Consider the following 18,851-nt stretch of genomic DNA (forward strand, 5'->3'; position numbering starts at 1 on the left):
TCTTTTTAAAAATAAATATAAATAAATAAACAAATAAATAATGATGCTTTGGGGCACCTGGGTGGCTCAGTCAGCTAAACGTCTGCCTTCAGCTCAGGTCATGATCCCAGGGTCCTGGTATAGAGCCCTACATAGGGCCCCCTGCTTGGCAGAGAGCCTGCTTCTCCCTCCCCCTTGCTTGCACCCCTCTCTCTCGCTAATTAATAAAATCTTTACAAAAAAAAAAAAAGGAAAAGAAATACTTTTTCACAATGATTCCCCATGCAAAAGTACATTATCTGTGGGAGATATGAAAGGGAAGGGCTGAAACTATTTTTTTTTTCCGAAGATTTTATTTATTTATTTGACACAGACAGCAGGAGAAGGAACACAAGCAGAGGGAGTGGGAGAGGGAGAAGCAGGCTCCCAGCTGAGCAGGGAACCCAAGGCAGGGCTCCATCCTGACTTGAGCTGAAGCAGACGCTTAACAACTAAACCACCCAGACGCCCCTGAAATTATTCTTTTTTTTTTTCTCTCGAAGATTTATTGGGGCGCCTGGGTGGCTCAGTGGGTTAAAGCCTCTGCCTTCGGCTCAGGTCATGATCTCAGGGTCCTGGGATCGAGCCCCATCGGGCTCTCTGCTCAGCAGGGAACCTGCTTCCTCCTCTCTCTCTGCCTACTTGTGATCTCTGCCTCTGTCAAATAAATGAATAAAATCTTTAAAAAAATTTTTTTAAGTATTTATTTATTTATTTATTTGACAGAGAAAGAATGAGAGAGAGTTGAGCATACGAGGGTGAAGCTCAGAGGGAGAAGCAGACTCCCCGCTCAGCAGGGTGCCTGATGCCATTCCAGGATCGTGACCCGGGAAGACAATTGATCAAGAAACTGAGCCACCCAGGCGCCCCCCTGAAACTATAATTAACTAATACCTGAACAGCTCCTGATAGAGAGCTGTCATTGTTATTTAAATGCGAACAAATAAGTATGATACTACTTGGATAAACTGTACAAATAAACTTATTTTGATTTGTTGTTATATTAAAAAAAAATCTATCTATCCCATTCTTACCTATTAGTATTTAAGTTCAGTCCAAAAGACTGGGGAGAATTTTTTATATCAGATTCTACAGAAGATGAAGGTTTTCGTAAGGGTTTCACCAAATCAAAATCTTCCATATTGTACAGAAATTGTTATACTCTCTTATTTGAAAATGTAGGTTCTTTCAGTGTTTGAAGAAACTGAATCCGAGTCATCTTCAGATGCTTCATCGTCTACAGGCATTTTCAGTTGCTAACATTCAGAACTGTGAAATATCCTAAGCTCCCAAAAGAATCTGAAAATGAATGGAGGAAAAAATACTATAAAAAGCCACTAAACCTAGCAACTGTCTTTTCACTACTTTGGAAACCTTGATCCGTTTATATAAGTCTACAGTAAGAACAGCAACAGCATTTATAATAATCAAAATGCAGAAACAACCCATGTGCCCAACAACTGATGAAAAAATAAATGTTATATATATATATATATATATATACACACACACACATAATGGAGTCTTTCTCAGCCATAAAAAGGTATAAAATACTGATACATACTATAATGTGGATAAACACTGAACTATTAGGTTCAAGTAAAAGAAGCTCAGTAAAAGATCACCTAGTGTGTGCTTCCATTTATGTGAAAAATCTAGAAGAGCAAATCTCTTGAGACAGAAAGTAGATTTATGGTTGCCAGAAGATGGGGGAAGGAGACAATCAGTGACCAAAAATGGGTATTGAGTGTCTTTTTGGGGTGATGAAAAGTTCCAGAATTACATAGTTGCACAACCCGTCTGTAAATACACAAAAAACCTGTGACTCATATACTTTAAAAGGATGGATTTTATGTGACGTGAATTATCGCTCAAAAAAAGGGTGATCTGGCAAAAGTTGCATTCTTCTTTTGCAGGTAATATTTCAGAATTTTATGTGTTTATTAAGATTCTAAACACAATTCTACTATGTAACAATTGGAACACTTACATGCTTTGTTCATTTGTTTAATAAGTTCTACTAAAGGATCCATACTTGTTAATTTATACTTCGAATAGATAAATTGGAACTACTTAGTATTTAATTTGCTATTAAACACAGCCAATTTGGGGCGCCTGGGTGGCTCAGTGGATTAAGCCACTGCCTTCGGCTCAGGTCATGATCTCAGGGTCTTGGGATCGAGCCCCGAGCCCCGCATGGGGCTCTCTGCTCCATGGGGAGCCTGCTACCTCCTCTCTCTCTGCCTGCCTCTCTGCCTACTTGTGATCTCTCTCTCTGTCAATTAAATTTAAAAAAAAAAAAAATCTTAAAAAAAAAAATAAACACAGCCAATTCAATGGTTGTTTCTCCACTGGCTAGAAGGTAGGAGTGGAAGAAATGCACTTTACGCTATCATAGACTTTACTACTCTATGCATTTATTATTTGTTTAAAAACAAACTATTTGCCAGGTCAACTAAAAACGACTGCTTAAGTAATGCAGGTTAACCGATGCTAGGTGTACAGAGACAAATTAGCTATAACAAATCAATTAGGGAATTCATGTTCTTGTGTGTGGTTTTTGTTTTTGAGTTTAAGTGAAGGAGCAAGAGAAGAATAAAATTGTTAAAAAAAAAATCTATGCTGTTTACAAGACAGAAAGCTTAGGGAGTACAAAGGGAGGAAAATTATCTACCATTCTGATTCCACTAGGTTCCCACTTTCTAGGCCTGGTTTATAAAGCCGAACCCGAAAAAACAGCAGCTCTTAAAAGAACCATTTCCACCAGGAGAAAGGTTTTGTGAAAGCCAAGGGTAACAGGACTACCTCAATGGATTTCTCCCCAGGGGCTCAGCCCAACAGCAAACCACAAACGGGGTATTGAAAAAGTCGGGGGCTGCACCTTCCACCCGGCAACGAAATAGCTGGATTCAAATCACCTGCTCTTCTACCGGGAAAATACAAGCTCCCCAGGGATGTGGATCTGCAAGCCCATCCGGTATCTCCGCCTGCCGAGGTAATCCCGGATGCAGAAGATGCAGATGAAAAACCACTTAGGATGCAAAGATGCTTCTCCGGGGGTGGGGGGTGGGGGCGTGAGGGGAGGGAATGAAGGAAGGAGGGGAGAAACCCCCGACCTAAATGCAAAATTAAAACACACACACACACACACATATAAAACAAAACTCGATGGACAATGGATATAAGCAAAGAGCCATGTGTATATTTCCCGGTAACGAAATGTCACGCTCTTGGTCCCCAAGACCCCTAGTAAAAAAGAAAGAGGGGAAGAAAAAAAAAAAAAAAAAAAGACCAGCTCGGGGGTATGCTGATACTATAAAAGTTAACCCGGCGCCGCGCTCTGCCGGGACCCTGAGCGGGTAAGAAAGCGAGGATTCCCGAGGTTTTGAGGCCAGACCCCGACAACCTCGCCCTCGCAGCCAGACCTCAACTGCTGATGGTGGCTCTCGGGTCAAAGTGGGACGGGGAGGGAGAACCACCGAATGCAGTCGCCGCAACTGGAACAGCAAAAAGCGGAAAGAAAACCCGCCACTCCAGGAACTACCATCGCGATTCCCAAAGCACACCAAGGAAGATCCCCCCCCCCCCAAAAAAACGAAGAAGAAGAAGAAGAAGAGAGTTAGAAGAAATATCCCACAAGCCCCCCGCCCCTGGGGAAGAAGCGCTCTGCGATTGGGCCGCGCGGGTGTCACTCAAGGGCACCGAGTCTAGAAAAGGCACACGGCCGCGGGCTAAGCCCCCACACACCGGAGGGATGCGGTGGGGGTTGCGTCGTCTGGTCGTCGCCCTCCCCCGCCCTAAATCCACCACCACACTTGGGGTTCTGCTAAGGCCATGTCTTTCAGGCCTCGTCCCTATACCCTCGCGGCCGACGGCTCCCCACAGGCGGGCGACCACTTACCTGGCCGCTGCTCCCACAGCCGATGTCAGGGTCGGGCGAGCGGCCTCTCGCGACCGTTAAACTCGAGGGAGCGTGCGCGCGCCCGGCACCTTGCTCGCGATTGGCTGTTTGTAGGGGGGCGGAGACGGCCGAACCCCGACGCGCGCGTCGGTCGCCCCTTTCCTTCCCGCCCCTCGCGCCAAAGAGGGAGGTCCGACGCCTGGGAACTGGAAGGGGGCGGGGCTTCTGTCAAGTCCTCTGGTCTGATTGGTTCTCTGGGAACCTACCGATGCTACGCGAAAAAGAAGCCTCCGCTTACCGCATGCGCAGTTGGTAAGAATGAGCCTAGGGCAAGTGAGGGAAGCCGCGGCGAGAGTACTGCGCGTGCGCAGACCCAAGAGTGCGCCTGCGATCCACCTTCTACAGTGGTTCCGTTACCCTAGAATGCTGCGGGTGGGAGGCCAATCCTGAGGCCAGGTAAGCGTCCGTGGAGAAGCCGGTCGGCCCTGCGGTTGCCCATGGATGTCAAGGACTGTGGAGAGAGGACTGGGAGCTGGGACGCCTGACTTTCCCAGCTTGCGACCCTGAGCCGTGCAGCCAATAGACCTGACGGCCCGCTGGCGGTGGGGTGAAGCAGGCCCAGACACAGAGCTAAGTTTTCTGTGCACCTGGTTTACCCTAGGCTGCTTGGGGGTCGGCCCTGGGGTTCTTCAAGGACTGGGATGGGGCGGAGGGGGGGTGCGGAGCACAGCCCAGCGGCCTGGAGAAAACAGTTGCCCTGAGGTCCAAGAAGAAATGGACGATCTTCATTTACTTTGTTCAGCAGAGCTTTATGGAGCTCTCAGCACGCAGCGGGTGGTTTTAGGCCGGCACATAGTAGGCGTCAGCACTGCTCTTGCCGGGCCTTTGAAAGGACCGCAGTGAATCCGTGTCCCTCTCTGTGAGCCCCAGGCCATCTCATTCTGTTGGTTCGCTTCACATTCTTAAGACCGGTTGACCTTTTTTTTTTTCTTTTCTTAAAGATTTATTTTTTTGAGAGAGAGAATGAGAAAGAGGATGGGAGGGAGGGGCAGAGGGAGAAGCAGACTCCCCGCTGAGCACAGACACCCCCCCCCCCATGCCTGGCTCCATCCGGGGACCTTGGGATCATGACCTGAGCAGAAGGCAGACCCTTAACCCACTGAGCCACCCAGGCGCCCCAAGACTAGTTGACCTTTAAAGCCAACTCTTAGATTGCCCTCCAGGGGTCCTGGGCTCAAAGTAAAAGAATTTCACTGGACCTGTCATGTGGACGTGGCTGAGAAGAGAGGATGCATTTGATACATTGGCAGGAATGACAGATCTGCGAGGCATTCCATCTCCTCTGAGCCTCCTAACAACTACGTCTCAAACAGTAAAAATTCAGTCCTTATCCATACCCCCTTCTGCGTATGGAAGATTTCAAGCTTAAATTTAATCCACACCCCGCCCCATTGTGTGAGTCCCATCAGTCAATAGTATGCTCATGCCTAACCAACATCAAAGAAATTTTAAGCACATGGTTCTGATTTCACTGACCATGTTTCGAGCCCACCAAAAAAAAAAAAGTTTTATTACTAATTTCAGTTGGTCACAAAATTGTTATTTGAGACATCATAGATCTTTTACACTTGGAAGAACTGAGAAGTGTGAATTACTGAAACATCTTCAAACAGACAGAGTTGTGTTTCCTTACAAGAAGAATATTAACCCCTACATTGAGTACTAGCAATTATTTCCTAACCACAGAAGAGGCAGGAGATGTTCACTTTTGCGTTCAAAATCAGATGGGTTCTGTTCAGTTTGAGCATGTAGGTTTCTGGGTTTTTGTTCTTAGTTGTGTGGTTTTAGGTAACTTTTTAATCTATTAATGTCTTAATAAGCCAATGTATTCAGTAGTGGTATTCTGGCTAACCAAGTTACCTTGTTTTTTGTTTTTTTTTTTTTTTTTTTTAAAGATTTTATTTATTTCACAGAGAGAAATCACAGAGAGGCAGGCAGAGAGAGAGGAAGGGAAGCAGGCTCTCTGCTGAGCAGAGAGCCCGATGCGGGACTCGATCCCAGGACCCTGAGATCATGACCTGAGCCGAAGGCAGCGGCTTAACCCACTGAGCCACCCAGGTGCCCCCCAAGTTACCTTGTTAATGAACTGATGTGGTGAAGTATTTTGGTAAGGTTGCTCAAACCATATTTCTTAGGTTAAGCTCTTTGGAAGGGTCATAATTAAAAAAAAAAATCAGTGGAAATTGCCTTTGCCTCATTGGACTAAAGAGAAAAAGCTTTATAAACAGCTAAAAGGATAGTTTTTAAATCCATAGACATTATTTCTGAATATAGAAAACAGAAGTAGGAGGCTTCAGAAATTCCAGTAAATGTATTAAGTACAATAGTTGTTCATCTAATCTAAACCTACCTTCCATCCTGGGGATTTTGCACGACTTGTATGCAAACTGACACCACTGTTTTATGGTCTTTATGATGGTATGATTACTATCATTTTCTTTATTATAAATTAAATTGCTCACGGATCTCTTTCACCTTGAAGGCTTCAAACTGACTTTTGAGTGGAGATCGTTCACACTGATAGGGATAAGACCACACGGGGCAGTGATAATGGCTGATAATGGCTTGCCACATTTGGTAAACTGTTTCTCATTTGGGGGACCAGTTCTCCACAGCAGGGTAGGAAAAAAAAGAGGAACTCTAAAACTTTAAATATATGGTTTAATCATTAAACATGAAATCATCAGATGTATATTACAATATAAATTGTGTCATCTTTCTTGTCCTTCATGATTTTTCTTACTCTAAAGATCTTTGAAGATTCTTTACCCTAAAAATCTCCATGTTTAAACAGGACTTGGCTGGATGAAGGACATGGTTTACTGTTCAGTGTGAGCCTGTTGGGAGAGTCAAACTGTATTCTTGGCATCATAATTATCTTCTTGGGACCTGATTTCATAGACCACAATTATGACCTCACCAAATAGCATGTCTTTGGTAATTTCATGGTTTTCAAGTACTTCTTAAATTGGACCCTACCTGGGGCGCCTGGGTGGCTCAGTGGGTTAAGCCTCCGCTTTTGGCTCAGTTCGTGGTCCCAGAGTCCTGGGATCCAGCCCTGCATCCATCTGGCTCTCTGCTCAGCAGGGAGCCTGCTTCCCCCCTCTCTCTGCCTGCCTCTCTGCCTACTTGCGATCTCTGTCTGTCAAATTAAAAAAAAAAAAAAGTTGGACCCTACCAAATGAAACAATTTGCAGGTCTCACTGTTCTAGATGCCTTTTCACTCTGAGCTCTAAAACAAGTCTACCAAGGGTCACCTGGCAGGCTCAGTAGGAAGAACATGTGACTTTTTAATCTCCACGTCATGGGTTTGAGCCCCACATTGGGTATAGAAATTACTTAAATAATTTTTTTTTTTTAAGCCTATGAGGGGCGCCTGGTTGGCTCAGCGGGTTAAGTGTCTGCCTTCGGCTCGGGTCATGATCTCAGCATCCTGGGATCAAGGGCCACATCGGGCTCCCTGCTTAGCGGGGAGCCTGCTTCCCCCTCTCCCTCTGCCTTCCTCTCTGCCTACTTGTGATCTCTCTCTCTGTGTCAAATAAATGAATAAAATCTTTAAAATATATGTATATATATTTTTTAAAGCCTATGAAATAATCAGTTTCAGATTATGTTCATGGGATGAGACCACAATTTATGTGGTGTGTTAGTCATAGGCTCTTCAGCTTTATAGTGTAGCGATTCAAAGTTCCCCTCAGGGCTTTAGGTTTGTGGAGACATGTACGTTTTTCTTCTCACGCTGGGTGGTATTACCTCCACTTTACAGATGAGGAAACGTGGCCAGAGTTGCACAGTGAATAAATCATAAAGCCAAGACAGTGACTACAGAGCAGTGTGACCTTTCAGGGACCAAGGAAAAAAAAAAAAAAAAAAGAATAACATTCCAGAAGAGAAAGTTGAGGAGAATGAGCTAACACTTTTAAGAAGGGGGGGTAAGGACAGATCTAGAGATATTATGAAAGGTAAAGGTAGAAAGGATAAGGTTAATATAAAAAATAGAATATCTAATGTTCTTCCAAGACTTCCTGAGATAATGCCTTTTCTTTATTTGTGTCAAATACGATAATGTATTTGCAAGTGCCTTGAAAGTATTTGGGTCCTAAACAAAAATAAGGTATCATTCATGACAATAGAGGCATTCGAGAAGTTAAGGACACATAGAGTGTTATTACTGCTACTTTTTCATGTGTTTCTGTCTTATTTTAACAGTGTAGTTGATAAAATTATAAAGTTCCTGTTAGATGCCGTAAATAGAAGAAAGTCACAGCAATGCACACAAATAGGACAGGTGTAATTCTCTGTGGGTTCAGAGTTTTCTGGATTAAAAAAAAAAAAAAGCAACGCTGAATGGGATGTTAGTGTTGTATGAATAGAAAGCTTTTTTCTTTATCTACTTCATTAGTTGTCTCTTGAACTCTGCAGCAGGGAGCCTGTTAAATTGAGAGCAGACCCAGAGCAGTCTCCAGTGTGGCATTTCCTGCTCGATCTATGATGTTTGTCTGATGGAGAAATAATTCTCTGCCAGCACTTCCTGTGAGTGAAAGGTGCTTTATCTTCAGAGCAAACCCCCACGCTCAGGAAGGCACTTGGTCAGTTTCAGGTCTGAGCCGCAGCCCCTAGGGGTTCCTTTCAGGGGTGATTTCAGCCCCCAGGAGGATGAGCTAGACAGAGCAGGGAAGCGACTGCTTTCTCTTAACTCCCAATTTGCAGGGGGCAAGCTCCAAAACATACTATGAAGCATGGATTCTGGGGGCATCTGGGTGGCTAGGTCAGTGACGCGTCTGCCTTTGGCTCAGGTCAGGATCTCAGGGTCCTGGGATCGAGCCCCATATCAAGCTCCTTGCTCGGCAGGGAGCCTGCTCCCCCTGCATGTGCTCACTCGCTCTCAAATTTAAAAACTTTTTTTTAAAAAGTGTTTATTTAAAAATAAATGAATTTAAAAATATGGATTATGCTTAAGCATTTCTCAGAAAATCATTCTCCCACTTAGCTTCTGGTGCCATCAGCTGGCCAGTTTGTCTTTTTTCAAGCTGCACCAATGCACATCAGCCTGTCTTGAGTTCAGTGTTTGGTCCTGCCCCATTGAGGAGGTCATTGTTTTGAGACCTGTCCCTTTCTCTCCTATTGTGGGAGGGAAAACAGGACCGGGACCAAGCAGGTAATCACTCCAGAATTCTGGCCTCGGCTTCTTTTTTTTGTTTTGTTTTTTTTTTTTGTTTAAAGATTTTACTTATTTATTTGACAGAGAGAGAGTACAAGCAAGCAGAGCAGCAGGCAGAGGGAGAAGGAGGAGGGAGGAGCCCGATGCAGGGCTTGATCCCCGGACACTGGAACATGACCTGAGCTGAAGGCAGACGCTTAACTGATGGAGCCACCCAGGCGCCCCTGGCCTCAGCTCCTTAAAGAGAAGAAACAACAGATTTTAAAAGCGTCTGTCCCGGCAGCTGAAGAACTTGCTAGTAGTTCCTACATTCTAGGACAAGGCTTCTCAGACTTCGGGATGCATCTCCGAGTCACTTGGGGATCCTCATAAAAGGCAGGCTCCCATTTAGGCAGTCTGGGGTCGGGCCTGAGAGTCTGCATTTCTCATGAGCTCCCAGGTGGGGCTGTTCCTGCTGCTCTCTGAACCATAATGAGGAGCAAGATTCTGTGGCTACATGTCTGCTATGGCAGCGTTGAAGACACCCCAGATTTTGAAGACTTCATATAAGAAATAAAATGCAATATTTTTCATATTGATTGCATGTTGAAATAATATTTTGGATATACTTGGTCAATATATTAAAATGAATATTATTTATAAATATATTCATATATTTATATATATTTATAAATAAATATTTTTAAAGATTTATTTATTTATTGTTAAAGATTTTATTTATTCACTTGACAGAGAACATAAACAGGGGGAGCAGCAGAGAGAGAGGGAGAAGCAGAGAGCCTGATGCAGGACTCAATCCCAGGACCCTGGGATCATGACCTGAGCCGAAGGCAGATGCTTAGCCGACTGAGCCACCCAGGCGCCCCATCATCGGTCCTTTTTACTGTTTTATTTTTCAGAGATTTTTAATTTTGTTTAAGTAACTTCCACACCCAGTGTGGAGCCCCACTCGGGCTTATACTCACAACCCTGAGATCAAGACATGAGCTGAGATCAAGAGTCAGACATTTAACCGACTGAGCCACCCAGCACCCCTAAAGATTTTATTTTTCCCTGAACCCTACATGGGGCTTGATCTGCGCCCAAGATCAAGAGTCATGTGCTCCACCAACCAGCCAGCCGCCCCTCCTTTTACTTTTTTTAAGATGGCTGCTAGAAAATTTAGAATGTCACACATGGCCTACATTACGTTCATACCGGACAGGGTTCTAGAACACTAATGTAACAGAAGCGTTATCGGTGTTCTTTTTTCAGATGACCCCGTTTCTCAATCCCCTTGTTACCATTTCACCTTCTGTTAGCGCAGGTCAGTATTCGTATCATTTTTTCCTGTGAATGTTTGCTGTTCCCACCATTAATCTCCTTCCCACCTTCCTCATCTCCTTCTTTGCCATCATTGTTCAGGGGCTCCCATCCAGTTGTCCGGTGGTCCTAAGAGCCACCATTCAGGCAAGCACCTTTGCTCAAAACTTTTGGCTGTGGCACTCCTGGAGGCAGGAGCCTCACCTGGGAGCTGGTTAGGAACACAGAGTCTCTGGCCCCACGCAGACCCATTGGAACGAGACCCCCAGGGGGTTTGTCTGCTCATGAAAATGTGCGCAGTGAGAGCTTCTCCAGCCATCTTCCTAAAGCACCCCCATTTCAGTTCACCTCCACATCTGTTCCCTTGGTGGGATTTGATGAAGTTTCTACAAGGCTGAGCTAACCACACAAGCTGTGGCTCAGAGAAACAAGCACTCTCTCTCTCTCTCTCTCTCCAAAAAAAAAAAAAAGTTAAGCAGTGAATTTGGGGCACATGGCATCCAGAAGGTGAGTCCAGAGATTGAAATCCTAGGACTTCCTGCCAACAGATTGAGATAACCTCCCCTCTCACAGAAATCCATGACCGAGCCCTTCCCCCATCTCGGGAGCTTTAGAGCTGCTGGGGAAGTGAGCCTTACCTTGCTGGTCTACTTTACACCTGTCTGCCGCAGTCACGGGCCACGTTCCAGATCTCAGCATGCAGGGATCCCTGCAGCTGGGCATCTTCCTAGGCGTGGGCTGACTGGGGGGGGGGCCTGAACAGGGAATATGTGGCGGCTGGCTCCAAGTCCCAAAAGGGGGCACAAGACCTCCAAGTGACTTAGGGGCCCTGGAAGTCGGAGAACCACTGCTCTGTAGCCTGTTCTCCAACCCAGCTATTGGCATGGATCATATTTGGGGGCATTTTTTTTTTGAAGATTTTATTTATTTATTTGACAGAGATCACAAGTAGGCAGAGAGGGAAGCAGGTGCCCCACTGAACAGAGAGCCCGATGCGGGACTTGATCCCAGGACCCTGAGATCATGACCTGAGCGGAAGGCAGAAGCTTAACCCACTGAGCCACCCAGGCGCCCCTGGGGGCATCTTTAATTTCTCTTTTATGCCACAGGCTCCTTGGCACCCCGAGGCCCACGCCTGGCACACAGTTTGTTGTTATTTTCAGTTTGTTTTGAAAATATTGATTGAACAGGGCGCCTGGGTGGCTCAGTGGTTTAAGCTGCTGCCTTCGGCTCAGGTCATGATCTCAGGGTCCTGGGATCGAGTCCCACATCGGGCTCTCTGCTCGGCAGGGAGCCTGCTTCCCTCTCTCTGTCTCTGACTACCTCTCTGTCTACTTGTGATCTCTTTCTGTCAAAATAAATAAATAAAATCTTTAAGAAAAAAAAAAAAAGAAAATATTGATTGAACAAACCAGCATTCCCTTTTGGAAAGTCCTAACACCCTATCATCTCTGACTTGACCCAGTGGGAAGGGACGGGGACAATGAGAGGTTTTAAGCCAAGTTGCAGACAGGCTGTTGAGCACAGACAGGTCCTCAGAGGAAAAGCAGGGCCGAAGGGAAGTGAGGGTGCAGAGCCAGCCGTGAATCGAGGCGCACGCTTACAGACAGGAAACGGGACACACTGTCATGACTCCTGGTTTCCCCTTACCAGCACCTCTTACCACCATTTTTCTGTTGCTCTTTTTTAATGTCACGATGAGCTCTAATTTGAGCCGCTTTTATTGTCCCCCGAAGACTTTTGAGTTAGCTCTGTGGGTATCACAAAACCTGAAACCCAGTCCGTGTTCCCTGGGCTTTGGGGAAGTGGAACCGTGGGTGCGCTGGTCATTTTTAGCAGTCGTTGGAGTAGAGCCAAAGCTCCCAGAGATACGAAAAGTACTGCACATCACCCGATTGGCTGTTGGAATTAGCTGTTAAACAAAGCAGCCAGTAACTGAACACCAGGGACCTTCCTGAACTCCATTTGGGTGGGAGGCCTTCCAGGGTGCGTGTCAGCCCCAAACTAGGCCCGAAAGGTAGAGAGTTGAAACAGCGGGCCAGGGACAAAGCAGCTGATAAAAGCGTTCTCCTCTTCGCCCTTTGTCTGGGAGTTTCGCCTCATCTCAGACTCACTTCCTTTCTTTGTCGCTGCACTCTATTCCAGTGCTGTCCTGCCTGGTCAGATTTACTAACTAGCGGAAGAGAAACCCCAGGGGAGGCCCCCGGCTTGTGTTCCATAACGAATCCGATCCAGGGACTCGATGCTGTCTGGTACACAAAGAAATCTTGTTGTATGGATTGAAAAGCAGAAATAAGGGAAGGGACATTTCGGACATCGACTCGGGTCTCATTCACTTAATCCTTTACAGGGGAGCGGATTCTTTGTTGCAGCGATTTCAGAAAAGTGCCGGTGTTTATCATTTATCTTTTCCCCGAGCGTACTTCCGAAAGACTTGACACACAATAAACAAAACCAGTTTTCTAAAGTGCCCCTTTCCCTGGCATGTTCGGTTTCAAAATCTAGCCCGTCACAGCCGCCGCCGAGCATCTTCCTGACACCACATTAATCGCCCGACCCCCGGGACTGACACGCACCCTGAATGCCATACTTTTCGGAGGGAAGTTACGAGTTTAGACCTTCACGTCCATCACAGGATTGAAATTAGTATTGGCATCAGGCTTGAAAAGTACATTTCATTATACTTATTTTCCATAGAGAGATTAAGAATACGGTATTGTCGTTCTAAAGATGGCCAGGATCCTCTCAGGACCAGCTGAACTGATTCCTCAGAGAGAGAACCTGTAAAATAACAGAAATGTACCTATTTACAAGGCAGCAGTGCCCACTAGCCTGCGTCTGCGGTCAGCATCCTCAGACCTTGTTAGAGACCAGCATGGGCTCCGAGACGTTAGCAGCCAGAACTGACAGGGGGCGAAAGGGAAATGAGCCGAGCGCAAACCTGCTGGAATTCTTTGGTGCGTGATTAAGCTACTTTTGGCTTAGGGCGCTGGCTCAGGTATACACCACTTCCTACCTAGGTTAGAGACCCCTGGCCCTCAGCTAGAACTTACAAGGTTTCAAATGGTAAAAGCAGCTATTTAGAACCTCAAAGGGAGCAGTTGTTAGAAAGGACAGTCCATCCGTTTTTAGCACCTGCATCATCCTGGATCAAGGAGCAGGAAGCAAGTGGCACGTTCCTCGCTCCCGAGTCCACCCGAGCGACAGGAATTTTGCTAAAAATCAGTCTCATGCCTTCAAAGGGATTCAACAAAAGCTCTTTCCAGAATATTTCTTTACCCCCTCTGATCCTTAAGCCTGTGCAGGACAGGCAGAGAAGGGCTTGTTCACCCATTTTCCCGGTAAGAAAACAGGCCCACGCTGTGACTTGTCCCTGTTGACAAGGGGAGGTGACGCGTCTTTGAAAAGAGCTAACACACCTGTCAGCCCGTTCTGCCTTCCTCCCCTGGAAGAAAGCAAAGGCCTGTGGGCTTCACTGTGTCCTGGAAGCTATTACTCTCTACACCACTCACTTGTCAGCAAAGACGTTCCAGCCTTCTGTTATGTCTGGAGTCGCTATTTAAGTCTGAGGGTTAAATCCTGCTTTCTCTTCTAGCCTCTTCTCTCTGACTAGACTCTAAGCTCCATGAAGACAGAGGCTCGCTCTCTCCCACCTCACGTCACTTGCGACACGATGCGTGGCATGTGGAACAATGCAGGCACCCTCATAAAAATCAGTCACTCCAAACGTTCCAGGGATGAGTACCACTTGGATCACGTTACTGGCAGTGCGTCGGAGGGAACAGATGTTCCCATTCAAATCCACGAAACTGGAAACATGAGAAAACAACAATCATGACATTGATTGATAGTGATATTTACTGTGTCAGACCGCGTCAGCTCAGCCAGAAGACAGACGTGCATACGGTCGTCTTTACATTTGGATTTCAAAGATTCTCAAACGCCTAAATAACGTCGCTGAACTCGGATCCTGATTCTTGCTTAATACGCTGTTCGGTGTTTCTTTATCGAATTACAGCCCTGTTCTTTTGAATGTCACGCTCAAGACCTCTCCTTCCTGAGAAGGCAGCGCCTCTGGGGCCTCTAAGATATTTTCAGTTTGAAAAAATTTATCAGGGGCACCCGGGTGGCTCGGTCAGTTAAGGGTCTGCCTTCGGCTCAGGTCGCGATCCTGGGATCTTGGGATGGAGTCCTGTGTCAGGCTCCCTGCTCAGCGGGAAGTCTGCTTCTCCCTCTCCCTCTGCTGCTCCCCCTGCTTGTGCTCTTTCTGTCAAGTAAAATCTTCAAAAAAAAAACAAAAAACAAAAAACCACCATTTATGAGCTGGGAGGGCACATGCAGTGAGGACCCCGGGGAGATGGCCCGAGGCTGCAGAGGGCTGTGCCGAGCCATCTCCACTAACTTCCTAAACACCCCACAGGACGGATGGGTGGCCCTCGTTTGAGCTGGTTGTATGAAAGGTTGTTCTAGAACCTTTAGTGTAATCCTGGGAGCGAATGCATCTTCCTGAAAGGCTGTCTGTTTTTGTTCCTCCAGCTCGGGCGGTGAACAGGCAGAGCCCTCTGATGAGGCCCTTGGCTTGCTTCCGCTGGGCCGCAGCCCTGGCCAGAACATGGCCAGCACCAGGGGGCCCCGGGCCTCGGGAGAAGCAGTTGCTGCTCGTGCCGACAGCAGCCGTCACTGCGGTGCAGGTGGCAGGCAAGAAGGACCACCCCGCTCTGCCTCCCCTGGAGGAGAGGGACCTTGAGGAGCAGTTCGTGAAAGGGCATGGTCCGGGGGGCCAGGCCACCAACAAAACCAGCAACTGTGTGGTGCTGAGGCACGTCCCCTCTGGCATCGTCGTCAAGGTAGATGTCCCCGCTTTGGTCCCCTCTTTGGTCAACGTCCATGACTCCTGTCCTTCTCAGAGTGCAGTAACCCAGGCAGAGCATGTCCGGCCCCCAGGATAAAAACGTGACGCATGGCTGCCCAGAGGCGTCATCCTTCTTTACCTCAAAACCAATCTCTGAGGGGCACCTGGGTGGCTCAGTGGGTTAAGCCTCTGCCTTTGGCCCAGGTCTGGTCTCAGGGTCCTGGGATCGAGCCCTGCATCAGACTCTCTGCTTAGCAGGGAGCCTGCTTCCCCCCTCTCTCTCTGCTGCCTCTCTGCCTACTTGTGATCTTTCTCTCTGTCAAATAAATAAAATCTTAAAAAAAAAAAATCTCTGATCAGAGTATCCCCAACGCTCAACATAGCCCAAGCCCCTAGGAATACTGGAATGCTCTCTCCCATCTCCTGATTAGTAGTGGCCCCCACTGCTTCTCAGTACAACTAACTGCTAGTCTGTTCTGAGTCGCCAGAGAGCCCCAAGAAGGGACAGCAAGGTGGGCTTTCCACATACCAGAGATGGGGTAGGCCCTGGTTGGCACAGCTCCGCACACAGTCATCATCCTCGTTGAGCCCTCATGCCTTGTCTTCCTCAAGGTACAGCTGTGGAATCAGGCACAGAGAGGTTAAGTCACTTGCCCAAGATCCTACAGCTGCGGGCGTCAACCCAGACCAAGCCCAAGGTCTGTGCTCGTGACAACTGTTCTTCACTGCCAAGTTTTTTGAGCCAAGAGCCTATCTATCAGTTAAAACCTCAATCACTTTTGTCTTCCTCCTTGAGAAAAAGCGTCATTCATGAGCAACCCAGAAAATTCTGAAACCTGACAGGATTTTTGTTTAACTCATAAACTCCCTGCAGATTTGCTTTCAGTACTCTTCTCTCGCTCTAATTTCAGAGAATTTTTTATCAAATAGTTTTCCAAAAGGCACTTGCCCTTAGTAACTCAGGGATGACATGACCAACAGTATGGTTGACTAATAACAGATGCTATCTATCTTCCTCCCTGAGTCAGAATTCTACGTTTATAAATGGCTCAGAGGGCTTATTACCTGGGCCACAAGCTAGACATATCAGTTGATATTTTCAAAATTATCTGGGGACTTTATGTTACCTGAAGGCTATCTCTGCTTCCGACCAAAGCAACACTTTTTTTTTAAGACTTTATTTATTTATTTGTCAGAGATCACAAGTAGGCAGAGAGGCAGGCAGAGAGAAAGGGGAAGCAGGGTCCCCACTGAGCAGAGAGACCGATGCGAGGCTCGATCCCAAGACCCTGAGATTGTGACCTAAGCCAAAGGCAGAGAGGCTTAACCCACTGAGCCACCCAGGCGCCCCAAAGCAACACTCTTAATTATAAAACCATCACCGAGAAAGTCACATACAGCTGAGTGGCTGGGACAAGGTGAAGGCTAGGAAGAGGCAGGAAGGAGGGCGTATGGTCTCCCTTCCGTCACGGACTCACTGGGATTCTTGACAGAGTGGCCTTGCCTCTTGGGCCTGTCCCCATCTGTGGAGCGACTAGGTCGAATTCCACAATTTCTGAAGTCCTGCCCAGAACAAACTTTTTCACGTTACAAAATATCATTTCTTGTAGTGCCATCAGACAAGATCGGTCGATCAGAACAGAAAGCTCGCTCGGAGAATCCTCCAAGAGAAACTGGATATTTTCTACAATGGTGAAAACAGTCTTGTTTACAAGGAAAAACAGGAGGCTGAGAGAAAAAAGCAAGAGAGGAAAAAAAAAGCAAAGGAAACCCTAGAGAAAAAGAAGCTGCTGAAAGAACTCTGGGAAGCAAGTAAAAACGTCCACTGAGAAAGAACCGAAGATGCTTTTCTGTTGTTTGTTTTTGTTCTAAAGACCTCCATCCAGCGTGGGACTTGAACTCACAACCCTGATCCCGAGATCAAGAGTCGCACGCTCTTCGGGCGCCCCTGAAAAAAACCACAGATTCTAACTAAAGAACCTGCCAGACGCAGGGGCATCTGGGCTGCTTAGTCATTTAAGCATCGTACTGTTGACCTAAGCTCAGGTCATCATCTCGAGGTCATGGGATCTAGCCCTGCATCAGGCTCCATGCTGGGCTAGGAGCCTGCTTAAGAGTCTCTCTCCCTCTCCCTCTGTCCCCACACCCCGTCTCCTGCCCCGCTCATGCCTGCACACTCCATCTCTCTAAAAAAAATAAATTAAAATTAAAAAAAAAAAAAATACCTGCCAGATGTTTCCAAGGAATTATGGTGGGGAGTTCCATCCCATCTCAAGCGTTCCTCTAGGATTTCTGTATTTCTGACAGACTTAACATTTTTAAATCAAAAATTTTTAAATGGTGGACTAAACTGTGACAAAGACACACATTCTGAGAATAAAACTATAAAGAGACACACAGAAAAGACATTGCTGTAAAAGGACAGCGGCTATTTTTTCGTGGGGCGGAAAGGGGTCATCATGATGGGAAACCCAGAGGGGCTGTGGATGGCTGACAAAGTTCTTTCTGGACCTGGGGCGGGGGGGCGTAGTTATAAAGATGTCACTGTATTTTTTTAAGCTGCATATTTGTGTGATTGTCTTGTTTTATTATCAAAGGTTAAACATAAAACTTTTTGAAAAAACATTAAGTTCCATTCTTTTAATTAAAAAATTTTTTAAAGATTTTATTTATTTATGACAGAGATAGCAAGAGAGGGAACGCAAGCAAGGGGAGCTGGAGAGGGAGAAGCAGGCTCCCCACTGAGCAGGGAGCCCAATATGGGGCTCCATCCTAGGACCCTGAGATCATGACCCAAGCCAAAGGCAAAAGGCTTAACGACTGAGCCACCCAGGCACCCCAGGAAGTTACTTTTTTTTTTTTCGGAGAACTGTGGAAGGGAGTCAAACATTAGTGGCATTTTTGGGGCGCCTGGCGGGCTCAGTTGTTGGAGCATGGGACACTTTGATCTCAGGGTCATGAGTTTGAGACCCACAATGGGGGTAGAGCTTTCTTAAAAAAAAAAAAAAAATACATGATATTCTCTATGTGTTTACAAGTGGATTTATGAGAGGAGTTTCCAGAAACCTGATTGTGAATTTGCACAAGGCCATCACTCAAGCTGGATTTGACCCTACAATTGTGTGGGTCTTTTAGGCAGAGGTAATAGCTTGGCTTGTCAGAACACATCTGGGGTTCACCCATAAAATAAGTAGGGGAAAAACCGTGACGGGAGAAGGCCACTGTCAGACAGGACCTGCAGTCAAAACCAGCCCATTGAGTACGCACGGACCGTGTGCCCAGTACCTGTGTCCAAAGAAATTCCCCTTTAAGGCAGCGGGTAAGGCTCTTCTCACTTCAGAGCGAGCTGGTCTGGAAGCTTAAGCATTGTGTGCAAGGCTCTGGAGGCCGGTCGCAGCACCCAGGACCCGTCCCCACGCGGACCTCCATTCAGAAGGTAGCCAAGTGCCTGGAAGGGTACATGACAAGCAGTAACCGTGCAAAGAGAAATTTGGGAGCTGTAGACAGCAGAGACAGAGGCTTCAATCTGTCTCCTCTCTTGTACCTTTTGGAATTTG

General features: G+C 46.6%; 2 protein-coding genes across 16 annotated transcripts in view; one reads left to right on the top strand and one right to left on the bottom strand.

Annotated features, from left to right (window-relative positions):
- MPHOSPH9 (M-phase phosphoprotein 9) overlaps positions 1–4,018 on the bottom strand; it is a 68,384-nt gene extending 64,366 nt beyond the window's left edge. For 6 of the 10 annotated variants that reach the window (XR_006821046.1, XR_006821047.1, XM_046025144.1 and 3 more), the window contains exons 1-2: positions 3,920–4,018; positions 1,053–1,317 (exon numbers count right to left, since the gene is read on the bottom strand). Coding sequence is in view for 4 of the 10 variants with exons in the window: in XM_046025144.1 (XP_045881100.1) it covers positions 1,053–1,159 (107 nt within the window). In the remaining 6 variants the exon portion in view is untranslated. Of the gene's footprint in view, positions 1–1,052; positions 1,318–3,919 lie in introns of those variants that run through there. The other 4 variants (XM_046025149.1, XM_046025145.1, XM_046025146.1 and 1 more) reach the window with 3 other exon arrangements.
- A 258-nt stretch (positions 4,019–4,276) lies between these two features.
- MTRFR (mitochondrial translation release factor in rescue) lies at positions 4,277–17,923 on the top strand. Of its 6 annotated transcripts, XM_046024031.1 has the most exons (6): positions 4,295–4,375; positions 6,774–6,916; positions 10,395–10,446; positions 14,038–14,576; positions 14,979–15,289; positions 16,905–17,923. In XM_046024031.1, exons 5-6 carry the CDS (start codon positions 15,008–15,010, stop codon positions 17,121–17,123), a joined length of 501 nt encoding a protein of 166 aa, XP_045879987.1. In that variant the 5' UTR covers positions 4,295–4,375; positions 6,774–6,916; positions 10,395–10,446; positions 14,038–14,576; positions 14,979–15,007; the 3' UTR covers positions 17,124–17,923. The 6 variants fall into 6 exon arrangements, with proteins under 6 accessions (XP_045879986.1, XP_045879985.1, XP_045879987.1 ...); XM_046024032.1 differs by lacking the exon at positions 10,395–10,446; XM_046024030.1 differs by lacking the exons at positions 6,774–6,916; positions 10,395–10,446 and having other exon boundaries at positions 4,277–4,375.
- Positions 17,924–18,851: the final 928 nt, after the last annotated feature.

Source organism: Meles meles, chromosome 12 (assembly GCF_922984935.1).
Source record: "Meles meles chromosome 12, mMelMel3.1 paternal haplotype, whole genome shotgun sequence".
Taxonomy (NCBI): Eukaryota; Metazoa; Chordata; class Mammalia; order Carnivora; family Mustelidae; genus Meles; species Meles meles.

Excerpts from the sequence above, each read along its gene's own strand:
- MTRFR (XM_046024028.1), top strand. The coding sequence starts at position 14,939 with ATGCATCTTCCTGAAAGGCTGTCTGTTTTTGTTCCTCCAGCTCGGGCG. Across the intron at positions 15,290-16,904 it reads CCTCTGGCATCGTCGTCAAG|TGCCATCAGACAAGATCGGT; the intron begins GTAGATGTCCCC and ends CATTTCTTGTAG.